Source organism: Gymnodraco acuticeps, unplaced genomic scaffold (assembly GCF_902827175.1).
Source record: "Gymnodraco acuticeps unplaced genomic scaffold, fGymAcu1.1, whole genome shotgun sequence".
NCBI lineage: Eukaryota > Metazoa > Chordata > Actinopteri > Perciformes > Bathydraconidae > Gymnodraco > Gymnodraco acuticeps.
This window is the reverse complement of record NW_022990198.1, coordinates 2,065,974-2,080,334: the sequence shown is the minus strand read 5'-3', so window position 1 is coordinate 2,080,334 and position 14,361 is coordinate 2,065,974. Positions and strand designations below refer to the sequence as shown.

General features: G+C 39.9%; 1 protein-coding gene across 50 annotated transcripts in view; it reads right to left on the bottom strand.

The window, feature by feature from the left end:
* The window catches only part of LOC117547361 (ankyrin-3-like), a 187,857-nt gene that overhangs the window by 68,233 nt on the left and 105,263 nt on the right, over positions 1 to 14,361 (bottom strand). For 42 of the 50 annotated variants that reach the window (XM_034218010.1, XM_034218008.1, XM_034218003.1 and 39 more), the window contains exons 6-11: positions 12,848 to 13,033; positions 8,422 to 8,445; positions 6,029 to 6,127; positions 4,280 to 4,378; positions 3,718 to 3,816; positions 2,918 to 3,115 (exon numbers count right to left, since the gene is read on the bottom strand). In XM_034218010.1, coding sequence (XP_034073901.1) covers positions 2,918 to 3,115; positions 3,718 to 3,816; positions 4,280 to 4,378; positions 6,029 to 6,127; positions 8,422 to 8,445; positions 12,848 to 13,033 — 705 coding nt within the window. The remainder of the gene's footprint in view (positions 1 to 2,917; positions 3,116 to 3,717; positions 3,817 to 4,279; positions 4,379 to 6,028; positions 6,128 to 8,421; positions 8,446 to 12,847; positions 13,034 to 14,361) is intronic. The other 8 variants (XM_034218005.1, XM_034218036.1, XM_034218052.1 and 5 more) reach the window with 1 other exon arrangement.

Genomic DNA, 14,361 nt, shown 5'->3' with positions numbered 1-14,361 from the left:
AAATATAAACATTTTAAGTTTAAAAACACTCCAAAAACAGTTTGTGTGGGTTCCCATGCAGGTTTTGCTGAGCTGGTGGAAGATAAGTGTGGAGCACCGAGTGGAACATACAGTACAAAGTGGGACTTTCTTTGCTTGTTCCCCCTCTTTCCTTCCCTTTTTTCTTCTTCTTCACTTGTCTGCATATAAACTACACCAGCATGTGTGGAAATAATTAACTGGATTTTAAGCTGTAAAAAAAGAAAAAGAGTATGCTGCACTGAAATAGATACTTTTATGTACAACTTACTCCTCTCTTGCCAACGTTGTACACTGCTCCCCCCCCTCCCCCCCCCCCCCTCGCTTCACTTTGAGGTTTCTGGCTCAATCCTATGACTTCATTTTCCTCTGTGTCCTTTTTTTCCATCTCATTCTCTCTAACTATAAAGTCCCAGTGCTCTAACCACACCCAGACTTCTCCCATTACAGCACAGAGATGGTTGTCTTACACCAACACAGTATAAGTGTCTTTTTAGTCTTGTTTAACTTGCTTACTTCCTTCATTCATTTCCTTCACGTGTCTTTTCTTCTTCATTAAAGTCTCGTATTACTCTCTTTTTGTTATAAACAGACACATAGTTGAGATAGTGGGGGAGGTGAGGAAGAAAGGAAAGAAAGGAGGGAGAGGAAATGAAAGACTTAAAAATTAGGTAGGATATTTTTGGTCGGTTGGGAGATAAAATCCTCGAGCCACTAAAAGGCTGCCACTACCACAACCTGGAGCAACACTGCTGCTTTAATCCATCTATTTTATACTTAGATTTTTCTTCATTCTTTCCTCTCTAAAAACCTGTTTGTGCATATCACTTTTTCACAACATGTCTATAATATTCATATAGGATCCCTGAGGTTGCTGTAATAAATGTGTTATTTAAGCTAATGCCAAAGTGCCTTAACTTGCATTCTTTCTAATAACCAGCAGGGGGTAAAAAGAAAACAAGAAGTCAGATTTGTAGAAGTCCTAGGAAAAATGACCCTATTTTTAACTTGATGAATTCACTTAAAGGTGGGGTAGGTCATTTTGGAGAAACCAGCTCGAGTGCGCTAGAATTTGAAAATATACAGCCGGAAAAAATCTGCTACTTCCTTACAGAGCCCCTCCTCCAACACACACGAATGCGCACATGACCAATGAGGGCACGAGATAAGTTTGTGCACAGATGGAAGGCTGACAGGCAGGTAGGCCATCCAGTTATTTTAGCCGGGCCGGGCCGGCTAAAATGATTGGTCGTGCTTTTTACAGATGACATTTTTTTATGGATTTTTTGTCAAAGCACTTAAGATATTCATTGCTATCGGGATGTTAAGAGCATTCCATGGAATATAACAAAAAGTGTATCTCAAGCCAGTTTCTCAAACTTACCTACCCCACCTTTAATATACTTTTCATTGACCAGTTTATAGTCTTAAACCCGAGTTTCAATCTTTTTCAATAAAGCATAAAGATTCTTCTGTGAACTATATTCCCCTTTAGAGCAAATAGAAAATGAAGCAGGTATGGTTTGATATACCTTGTTGTTGAAGTGTCACCAATATAGCATTTTACGGTTTGGGTCTTTTTTAGTCTTAGAACTTCAACCCATTGGAAGTTTATTTGGTGTATTCGACTGTAGCTCCAGTCTGCCATGATACTTCTGTTTGATAGATGGCAATGGCCAATAACCAAGATGGTGACAGTCGGAATGAAAAACTCAAGACTTTGAAAGGTAGTCCACAAACCAATGGCTACCTCACAGTGACATCATCTACATCAGTGGTTCTCAACTGGTCAGGCCTCTGGACCCACTTTTTTCCTTTGTCAATAAATCGCGACCCGAAATGTTGAACCACACAAATCTATTCAACAACAAATTGTGCTGTAATATATACGCTTTTCAGCATACAATATTAATTAAAGTGAAGTACAGTGCATATATCCCTTCACAGAACTAAAGTATGCTTTTAAAAAAGGTTTAATGAGATCATGGAATCAAAGCTGAACTGTATAACATAAAAAGGCACACATGCTGAAAACCAACTGAAAAACTCCTGGGGGGATTCTCTCCCAGGAGATTTTTTGAAATTAACATAGAAAATAAATACATCTATTACTACCGACATTTTATGCCATTGTTTGTTTTTAACTTTGTTCTGACAGCTTGCTGCTCCTCACAGAGAGAAGAGCAAAGAGGAGAGAGTCTGTGTGAATTACCTTAAATTGTGGGTAGGGTAGATAGCCCCCATTGTTTTGTGACCTGTCAATCATCAAACCGGGGGTCATATTTCATTAGGTGTTCATTTGTATCTGAAGTTGTACCCATGGATGTATAAAGAAGAGTTCTACCGCAAAGTTATTCTCCGTGGGGACTTCCGGCAACAATCTTGATTCTGATTGGCCAGAAGACTTGAAAAAACATCAGCAAAGATGTTTTATTGAGAAGATGATCACTACGTGACAGAAGTTTTCAAAACTGTTTATGGTCTCCGGTTCTTCCAGTCCAACGCCTACTGCATGCACAGCGTTAGAAAATCGGGCCTTCAAAATAAAAGTTTGACTTTTTTTTCTCAAAAAAAAAGAATGATTTAAAAGAAAGAATTCTATTTATTTTTTCTTCACTCACACATCTGCGGCCCACTCGAAACGGGTCCGCGACCCACCAGTTGAGAACCACTGATCTACATGATACATACAGTTGAATAGGTTGGTAACCCTTTTGAGAAATGGGGGCAAGATCTGTCTATCATCCCACCATCTTAACCCCTTCTCTGTTTCTGTCTATTTTCCTGAAACGTTCTGTTCCCCCAAACAAATCCAGACTTGATAATTAACTATTGTTGAGATGATTTCCAAAGCTCGAGAGCGTCAACTGTTTCCGGTCTTAAATCATTTTATCCTCACCAGAGCCTTGGCGTTGGGGTTGGCCTTCTTGTCCACGATCACCTTTGCCACCTTGTAGTGTCCGCAGTGTGCCGCCACGTGCAGCGCTGTCAGATAGTCGTTGGTCACGTCATCCACAGGCACCTCGTGGTGCAGCAGCAGCTGGACGCAGTTCAGGTGGTCGCCCTGGGTCGCCATGTGGAGCGGAGACAAACCGTTCTGTTGGGAATAGGGTCACCAGTTAATAAAGCTGTAGTTGACATCAGTTGTGGAATGACATTTAGTACAGTTAATCAAGTACAAATTATATGTACCATTAATAGACCACCAATCAACAACTATTTATTATTATTGATATTAATAACTTTTCATGCAAAAACACATCAGGGTTCTGGCTTCACAATGTGTAACCAAAGCATTTTTCCTTGTATTACTAAGTATTGGGAATATTGTACTACGGGTTGGATAAAGCATTTTGATGGTGTCAATATGATCTCTGAGAAATTATGATTGTAGTTTTTTACTAATTTCAGAATTTCTCCAAACCAAACCTTGGATTGAATAATAATGGAAATAAGATGCAGGTGAATCCATGGAAATAATCATTAGTTAATTCTTAGAAAATGGCTCCACCTCAACGAACTACAATAGAGTGGTGTTAGCATTTTTACTAGTCCTTTTGTAATTTCTTCACCACTTAGTAATTCGTCACTGTGTAAGAGGGTTTGTCAGAGTAGATGAGCCAGAGTCAAATTGAAACAGTAAGTAGAGTCATAAAAACAGGTGAGAAATAAAGAGACACACAAAGGTTGGAGGTGTACCTTTGTCTTGGATAGTATTGGAGCTCCTCTGTCCAGCAGCATCTCCACCACCTGCTCATGGCCACTCCTGGCTCCACAGTGGAGAGGAGTCAGACCGTCCTGGGAGAAACAAACAGCACAGGCACAGTTCACTTCATACTATTATTAACAGTGTCCCTAAGAAATGCAATAAAGCCTTCAATGCACTTCCAAACCACTGTAGGAGGTTTTTGGGTGATATTGATATTGAATTTGAAGAATGATATGGTGGTCTATAGGTTGGTAGAATCCCTTATCAAAACAAAAGAGGGACCCACCGTTTGACTTGGTGTAGATGATGATATAATACTGTATGAGTACTATTGTATTGGAGGATAAATGGACAAAGCTCGGGCTCTTGAAATACTTTTTTTGTTCAAAGATGTGAATTGATTAAGACGTAAGGGGCTTTTAAGTTTAAATGTTTTTTATTGTATCTGTCTTTTGCTGGTCGCTAAGGTTATAGAAGTATATTGCTGAATTGATGGAGACCTAACAAATATTTACGTCAGTAAAAAAATGTAGATTTCTGATGCGTTTTTACCTTGGTTCGTGCATCTATCTTGGACCCTCTCTCCAGCAGCAGCCGCACCATGTTGCCGTTCCCACGTTTGGATGCTACGTGCAGTGGTGTTATGTCATTCTGAGAAAGAAAAAAGCATAATTTCCTTATTCAGCCACAAAGACAAGAAGACACAGAAATGTATCACCCATTTCAAGTCATCATTTTTTTAAGAGAAAGGATAAATAACAATAGTAACACTACACTAAATGTCCTAACTTTGTTTTTGCTCACATAATGTCAAGTAACTTAAAAATGAATAATGACATTGTGCATTCAATGGGCTTCCAAACTAATTTTAACTGAAAATGAAACCTTCCAACACATTCCAGACAGCCTGTCCGTGTCTCCAGCATTTTAATACATCTCCCTTGTCTAAAATGTGCCTACTCGACAAAAAAGGGCTCTATGTGACAGTGGCCGTTTCTCAATGTCGAGGAGACTTACTTGGTAGCATATGTATGCTGGGCATTTAAACAGTGATTCGGCGCCACTCGATGACGTAGTATGCTTGAAATAGTGGCTCTGGAGCAGCTTTACTCAACATTGAGAAACGGCCAGTGTAGGAGGAAACTAGATAAATATCCCCCTCTAGGGGAACATTACCAGTCAAGCAGCTTTAGCCTCAAAGTGGTTTTAACGTTCTAGTTTTTTCTATAGGGGTAAAGAGGAGAGGGAGGTTTCAATAAGACACTCTTCTGCACTGTATTATTGTACGTGGTACAATTGTATCTTCATATTTGTTTGAAAACAGACTGATACACAGTGATGTTTGCAAGAATCTCTTTTAAATAAGGTCACAAAAATATAAAATAACCTAAATGATTTGACATTTTCTACAATAAATGCATGGATGGATTTCTGAAAAAGGCTACAGGCCAACAGGTAACAGGAACTGGCGTCCAAAGTGTCAGGAGTTAACCTTGGCCTATAATGTTAACATAAAACAAATACAAAAAGGCTACAAAAAGAAATCTGCAAGTAGACACAAACAAGACTGAAAAAGGGCAAAAAAACCTAAATAGAAATAAAAAACAACTACAAAGAGACACAGAATAAAAACAGAAATGAAAGATACTGGACATTACAACTACAGTAAGAGACACAAAAAGACCACAAAGAGACTCAAAACAACCACAAAAAGACACACAAATAACAACAAAGAGACACAAACCTCAAAGAGAGGCATCACAACTTCAAAGAGACACACAACAACCCCAAAGGATTTACAAACACATTGAAATCTGTGGTGCATCTTGCTTCTATGTTGAACAGTCTGTTCCAAAATCAGTCAGGAGTCAATCTAAAAGGACATGGCTGGCTTTTATTCTAAACTTTATATTCAGTACATTCAGTTAAATAACATCAAAAATTAGGACTAAGTATTAAGTAGTTAATTCTAAATAAGTTAAACATCTTCTTCTACCCCTGCTTACTTGGGACCATAGACTGTATATATAAAGCTTGGGACATACTCAGTCTCAAACAGCCATACGCCCAGCACCCTGCTCCTGTCTGTAGGATCCTATAGCACACTGACATCTCGCATATGTTCTCCAGCAGAGTGACAGGCACAGCTGCAGGATTACGTGTGTCCATGTTAGATTCCTGCACACACATCGTCCCGCCCTCTCATATGAGAGTCGTACAGTGAGTGTTTGCAGAAGCCCTGACTTCAAAAGGTGTGTGAATATGTGTGTGTGTTTGCCTTCTTTGAAGCAAAGTACCTACCCTTGCCTTGAAGTCCACAGCTGCCCCTCTGTTCATCAGGAGTGTTGCTACGTTGATATTGCCGTAGTGAGCCGCAATATGGAGAGGAGTGAAACCGCTCTGAGGGGGACGAGAGACAGAAAGATAGACACATTAAATTAAAAGAGAGAATAAAGGAATACAAACATAACTCTCTCAATGAGCTGCGAGCAAAGCATATATTAAATAGCAGCTTGGCCAAAAGCAGGCTAATAGAGCAGACGAAGGTTGAGCAGAAGTCAAACATGCTCTGAGTCGTGGGTTCACATCTTATTAGAAATACTCTTCTACTTTTCTTGAGTGATAGTAGCAGCGACATAGGTCAGCTGTGTAGTGGATAGGATCACAATTATATTCAAACATAGCACATTGAGCTCCTGTCAAATAAGAAACATGCAAAGGCAATTATTAAAGTGTCTATTTAGGATTTGTCTCGATTCCTTCAACAACAAAAAAGAATCTTGCAAATCTTGACATGCAGTTAATCGTGCTTCTACATTAATCAAGGAAGTATGTTGTTCTAAAAAGGATGCTTTGAAGGAAGTATTTGTTGGAAGGCTTGACCTAAAGAAACCTTTAAATGAGTCATAAACCAGCTTAATTCATGTACATGGGTTCAAAATACTCATCCAGAATCATTCATTTGTTCAGATCTTTTTCAGACTTAATAAATCACTTCCATTTCCAAAGCAACACATAGGAAAGGTCAACATGCTATTACAAAATGAAACCAATAAGCTACTTTATAGAAAGCTGACTAAACTGCTTTCTGGGCACAGTGACAGTTAAGCATTTTTTCAAAGGACAGTCAGCATAATGTCACATTTGTAAAAAAAAAAAATGCAATTTAATTAAATCTACTGGCATGCTCCAGTTTGTCCTCTCATTGGCAGCTAAATGAGAGCCTTCGATGGTATAAAGCACTGACATTTAATTTAACTTAATTCAGACAAAAGCAATACAGTCTACACAATGTCTTAAGCAGTGTGAGAGCAAAAGCACTTAATAGATGTGTAATTGTAACTGGAGTAGGATCACATTACAGAAAGGTTCTTCTGTGGGCGGAAAAAGGTAACGGGGGAAAGAACAAAAACATCAACTCTGTAACAAATGTAATTATAACTGCTAAACACATGTAATTAGCCATTTACGGTAAAGAGGATAAAAACCTAGAGAGTGATGGTTTAATGATCTGGAGCAACACATGCAAATCATTTTCTGGGCAGACCACAGATGAAAAATTACTTTTTCATCGTTGAAAATTCAATATTGCAATATGCTAGTTATTCTCTTAAAAGACATACAAAGAACAGTGTCATATCAGGCAAATACTCTTATTCTTGTTAATGCATGAGTTGGACAGAAATATCAATATCATTCCCATGTCTGTATGGAAGATATGAAGCTAAAGCCAGCAGCCAGTTAGCTTAGGATTCAGTCTGGTTACAGCTACTGTAGGGGGAGACTCCCAGGACATCTATTTTCCAATTACATTTGTTATGGATCAAACAAATGATATATAATATTCAAGTTGTAATGCTAGGCTAAGCTGCTGCCTTTAGCTTCTCATTTACCACACAGATATAAGAGTGATGTCAATCTTCTCATCTTACTCTGCAAAATAGCAAATAAAGAGCATTTCCCAAAATATCAAACCATTCCCTAAAGTCTGAGCAGAAGGCCTAAACCTTCATATTTAGGCCTTCATACCCTTAGCATGTCTATGAACAACAATTGCAGCAAAGTGTTCACTGCTGCCTTTTTCATGTTAAAAAAGACATTCACAAAAAAAAAAATCTGCTTCAATCGATTTAAATGGAAATTAGGCTTTTTTTTTGCATTAGACAAGAATAACTACCGTAAGCATACCATACATTAAGAACCAGTTCTTTGTTTTCATTAGAGATGTAATTCCTTATCTCTTTTGTGTCAATGAAAACTGATTTTCGTGAAATAAAGGAGGAGAAAACAGTATCTCATGTTAAAAATGTAAACAAGTACATCAAAGTGCAGAACCCCAACAGGACTGCTGTTGTATTGATCAAATTCGGCTTGATCGGCTCATAAGTGAAATGTTTCCAAAAGCTCTATGTATATATATATACAGTATATATAAAGGTATCTCTAATGGCATTTATTAAAACTCTGCTAAAAAGCCGCAAGCCACTGGATGCACATAGAGCAAAGTCAAAAATGCGATGCAGATTTAAAAAAAAAAAAAAGCAGGTGCACAGGTGAGACATTGTCAGCAGCGAAAGCTTCATGCCAGCATTTACGGTGCATGCCAGCAGACAGAAGGCTTTGGCTTTGCAATGGTGACCATGAGTGAACACTGAAAGGAGAGGAAGGAGAGAAGAAGACAAGGGAAGATGTACCTCTGTTGCTCTATTCACCATCATCTAGAAGGGAAGCGGTAGGGTAACAATAGGAAACGAATAGGAGGAGGAGGAGAGAATGGGGTGGTTAGTGCACCACAACAACTACAACACCAACACCACGGCTTCATCAAGCATAGGATGGACACATGAGAAAATGTTGGGAGTGATGAAAAGGACTAAAAGACAACCAAACCGAGGTACACACAACTGGATGATGGACTGAGACTCTCCCTTAAAGGTCCCATGTCATGCTTTTTTGTGTGTGCGGGTGCTAGTGGAGCCTCGCAGATGGGGGTGCTGCAGCCCCCTCAGCAACCCCCCCTTCCCGCGTCCATTCGTGATGTCTCGCCAACTGGGTGCCGCCAACACGGCACCCAGACCCCACACAGCATTCTCATCTGTTTGCCCTTATTGGCGTCATTTTCTGGTTGCTGACGCCATTGTAACACATAATCACTGATGTTCTGCTGTAACGGTGGTGGACTCATCAGAACAGAGTGGGCGAGCTGACCAATCAGAGCACAGTGGGCTCACTGGGAGGGGGGGGCAGGAGCTCCAACAAGCCGTTTAGGACAGAGAGTGAATACACCTACTATACAGAGATGCTGTTTGAGAAACCAATGTGAGTTTGGAAATTTGCACAATATAAATCTATTCTAGTAGACCTCACAATGGAATTATGATCAGTAGAAAATTAATGGTCACGACATGGGACCTTTAAAGTCTGTAGGTGGCAGAAATGTATTCCTCTAATATAAATGAATGCTGTACTTTTCTTTATAGTTTAGTTACTGTATATTGTTACAGATTTAAATACTTTTTTCCGGAGAAAACATGTTCAGGACTTGAATGCTTTCATTATTGGAACCAAAAAAAAAATCACATTCGATTCAATTTTAATAACAGAAGAACAAAAAAACAAAAAAGTATTCCTCCTTCTTTATTCCCCATGATGCCATGAGTAAATTCACTGCCATATCTACAGGGGCGGCGCCAGGCGGTAGCTTGCAGTTGCTACAGCAACACCAACAATTAGCCTAGCAACTGCTAAGCAACCCCAAGAAATGTATGTTTTTTTTTTATATATGTGAAATTCATAATTTGAACAGTTATTGATTCGAAAATGATATGCTACAGTACAGTACAAGTAGCCTACATCTGGGTGTTTCATTCAAGCTCGGCTCCGTGTGTGTGGCAAGAGCGCACGAGAGAGAGAGAGAGAGAGAGAGAGAGAGAGAGAGAGAGGAGAGAGAGAGAGAGAGAGAGAGAGAGAGAGAGAGAGAGAGAGAGAGAGAGAGAGAGAGAGAGAGAGAGAGATGATAGTATCTAGATAGAGAGAGAGAGAGAAGAGAGTATGCGATAGAAGTCAATATCGATCTCTATTCTTATCTTCTCGCTCTCTTCTCTTCTCTTCGTCTATCGCTGCAAAGATGTTGTTTGCTGCGCTAACGGATATTAGAAGCTGTTCTACACTAAGTGAAAGGAAAGTCCTCCTCCTGTCAGATAACGTTCAGCTCAGTGAGGGTAAAGGACTCTCTCAGTGTTTAGATATATTAACTTTAGTCTAAGTTATGTCAGTGGGTCTCAAAACAGTTTCACCATTTATGTAAACAAGAAGCCTATTTCCGAGGCACACCTTCATATGATCATTATAGTTAGGCTATAAAACAATAAGAGCATAAATGAAAGACAGGTAGGCCTAGGAAATACTATATGATAGTAAAATAAGAATACAGTTTAAAAGGGGAGTGATTAGTAAAATATCCATAAAGAAATCTGTTTACAGTTCTGTTTATATGTGTTGAGAGATGTGTCCATGGATCTCTTAATTTTGCTCTCAAAGTGCACCAGATTGATGCTTTTAACTTAAATAATTTAACTTTAACTTCAGCCCTAGGAGGCTGGTCCGCCCCCCACTTATAAAAAATAGCACTTTATCCTTCCTATATGCCGTGAGCTGATTATTGAGCCTTCATTGTAACAGTCGTGGGTGTAGCCTACTATATGTGCGTGTGGGGAGTGTTGCAGTTGAACATTTCACTGTAGCAGCGGCGCCGGATTCATTTCAGAAGTGGGGGGGCCAAAAAGTGCGTGTGTATGTGACATAGCCTTCTTGCCAACCCTCCCGATTTTCGCGGGAGACTCCCGTTTTCCTCCCGGGGTCATATTTCTCCCGCATTTCTCCCGATTTCTGACTAAATCTGATTTGTTTCATTCTAACATAACGCACCAAATGTTACTGTTTCCACTCGGACTTCAATACAGCTACACCATTGTTTGGTTTCCATGGTAACGTGTCTCTTTAGTAGCGCGAGCAAATGAAAGTCTGAGAGGGTCTTCAGGAGGAAGATAGTCAGAGAAAACAGAACAAGAATGGACAAGTCAACCCTCTGCTCACTCCTTTCCTGTAAATTAAACTATACAGACCAGCCCACATATGACAGCGCAGTTGCTCATTCCATCTCTTCTTTTTTCCTGCTACGCTCTTGTTTGACAAGCTGAATGTTGACTGGTGTTTGACTGAAGTAAGCTCTGTGAAAAGTTCCAGTTATTAACTCGGTATTTACAAAGCTGTCATCTCCACATTTGGAGAAAGTTACAAGCCGTTTGACAGCAGCACATCTGCATATTTCACAGAAGGCTCGTTTAGTGGTTTTGCAAATAATTAACCACTCTCTGTTTTTGTACCATTCTGCATTGAAGTACCTTCTCTTTGCCCAAATAAGCTTTTATTTGCCCGTCTCAATGTCCCGACAACAAACCTCCATGCACCAGCCTGTTTCGGTTCAACGATGCCGGCGGTGGCGGTTTTGACAGCCTCTGCGGCCGCAGAGCTGCTGCTGGGGTTCATCTGGCTGCGCTGGTTCTATGGTTGAAGGACCAGGCTCCGGAGTTGTGGATGTCAGGGATGTGACATTCAAGTTGTTGAATTTCAGCTTAGTTTGACTGTATTTTGTTTTCTTATGCGCCGGTTCTTCTGACATGTTTGCAAGTTTATCTATCTAGGTTAACGGCTGACACACACTGAACAACGTAACACATAACGTAAACAACGTAACAAATAAACACATCTAAGCTTTGTTATTGGTTGTAATGTACATGGATACATTTGAATGGTGTGACAATGTCCTATTTGATTGGATTAAAATGTACATATTCTTCCTGTTATGTCTGCCTGCTGTATTTTACCTAATGCAAAGTGACCTGCTCCATCGAAATCAGTCGCATTGATCCGAAGACACATTTTGAATTGTATACACTGTTGGAAAGAGGAGATTCCTAGCTTTCTAATGATATCAGGATTGTTTTTGTACTATATTAAGCAAAATATGTCACATTATATAATGACTGTCACCGAGTCATCATTTTCAGAAAAAGGCCTTAAAGTTTCCTCTTCTCTGGATCGATCTGATTGATTATTAGCGGAGCAAATGATCAAAATACTACGGTGGAAAGATATTTTCGTTTGGATTACTGGTCTGGGGGAAGCTCGCGAGTGTGTGTGTGTGTACGTGTGTGTGTTTGTGTATTTTTGCGTTTGTTTCCCGGGGAAAACTCTCAGGAGAAACACCGGCTGTTGTTATGCTTGCTGTGACGTCAAGTTACTCCGTTCTCCGCTTGTAATTATGCCGTTAAAAGCTTCAGAGCTGTATTTATCATCTGAATTTGCCGAAACAAGTTTAATATTCTGAAAGCCAAGACTTTGTTTATTTGAAATCAGATGAAAACAAACTGTAATGGACCCTGCGGTGTTATCTATGTTTACTATGCCTAACATTCATAATGTCAGCGGAGGGAGGGGAAGCAGCGCTGTGGAAGAGCAGAGTGGCGAGTGAGAGGCGAGCTGTGTTCTTCCCTTTACAAGCTTAAACAATGCCTGTAGCTAATGAGATTGAATATAACAATCAAAAATAACAAAATATACACAGCTAGATCAGATGGCGTTCTTTTTAGATGCGACTTTAGAGTAGAGGGGAATTATTGAAACGGGATGTGTACAGTGTTCCGCGGCATCCGCTGCTGCAAAAATGTGGGGCAGGGCCGTAAAGTGGGGGGGCCAATGGCCCCCCCGCTTCCGGCGCCCTTGCACTGTAGCCCATATAGCTACCTTATATTAATGGGAAACCCTACATGTTTGAGCAACCTCTATGAAGCGGCAAGCTACTCTACAGCACCCCTAACAGAAAATCTCTGGCGCCGCCCATGCATATCTAATATTATAAAATTATAATACATGTTATGTCGTATTTCAAAAATCACTTATTGCCCAAAATTATTTAAGAAATGTAGTAAAACTGCAGTACGTGGCTAACTTGCAGGTCCAATCAAAATATAACAATCAAATAAATATAAAATAATAAACAATCACTTCCTCTGTGAGAGTAGATGATTTGTGGTCCTGTATATCGTGCGGAGAGCGTACCTTGGACTCGACGTCAGCGTTGTGGTCGTTCTGGAGGAGGAGCGCGGCGGCCTTGGTGTCGTCCTTCCGTGCAGCGATGTGTAGCGCGGGGAGGCGAACTTTCCCTTTAGTGTCGTTCTCCAGCAGCAGGGAAACCACCTGCTCGTGGCCTTGCTGCAACGCCACTGCCAGAGGAGTGAACCCATCCTGTGAACCAAATACAAGAGGAACATGTAAATACTTCATGTTAGCTGCTAACGGTTAGCAGCAGCCAAACTGAAGAAAGCAAGTTAGGTTGTGTTTCAAACATTCCAAAAACAAATTGTGACAAGTTGGTATAACAAAATAAACCAACAATAATATTACATTTGTCCTGCAAACAAACAACTCTCCATTCATGAATGTACGAGCAACTTTTTTAATCTTCACTTAATATCTAAAAAGTAAAGAATACACTGTCACATTACATTTTGTTCAAGGATTTAACAAATACATTAAAGAGATGAAGATCACCATTTTGTGATCTCTCCAAGGCTTTTAGAATGTATAACCTGCCTTTATTTATGACCCTCGTGACCATCACGGTCATCAGTTTCCTCATTTAAAGATATTAGAGAGCACATTTTAATGTCCGTAAGTGCTCAAGCAGTAAATTAGTGGAAGTTAAAATTGACTTTTTTCGAACTGTTTTCGTCGACAAAGATTTAAAGGTCTCATGACATGCTTTTCCGGTTATGACCCGTCCCCTTGTGTGGTATGTAGCTTTGTCTACATGTAAACGGTCTGCAGAGTCACAAACCCTCAAAGTACACCCTCTCTAACACAAAAAATCTGTCTGTGCTGCCCCAGAACGCCATTTTTCATTTTCCATTTTTTTCTTCCTGGGTACGGTGACGTAACCATACCCTAAATGACTTCTTTAGGTTAATCAGTTCAGATAACTTATTCCAAAATAGTATAATTATATATAACATTTTAAGATCTATCGCAGTGACTGAATAAGTGGCCATTGAAACTTGTTAAACTATTATTAGATTAGCATGAAGGTGGACCTGTGTGAAAGGGCGTTAACAAGCCAAATGGCCTTCTAATAACCATTTCTCAATATAGGCATGTCAGCTCATGCTCTAAAGAGAGTTTAAGTGCTTCAGTAGGAGTTCAGTGTCTCGCTCAAGGACAAATCGAAAGGAAATGCAGCTGCTAATGGGCACAAACTGAGAAGAAAACAAGACGACGCCAACTGCATCCTACTGCAAACATATCCATTCACACAGGCAGTATAACAAATGAGACACAGCAGCAGAGAGCATGAATCATCAAAGAAAAGGAAATATTTCTCATACATAAAAACAACACTTGTGTTTGTATGTGTGTGTACAGTATGAGGACGGGCATGTGTGTGTGTTTACACAGGACGCCGACTGTCTGGATAAAACCAACTCAGCATCACTACACCCACACATCAAAGCTGAAGCTCTCCTTATAGAGATCACACACATGCACAGGAAAACAAACACACCCGTGCTAGCACACAG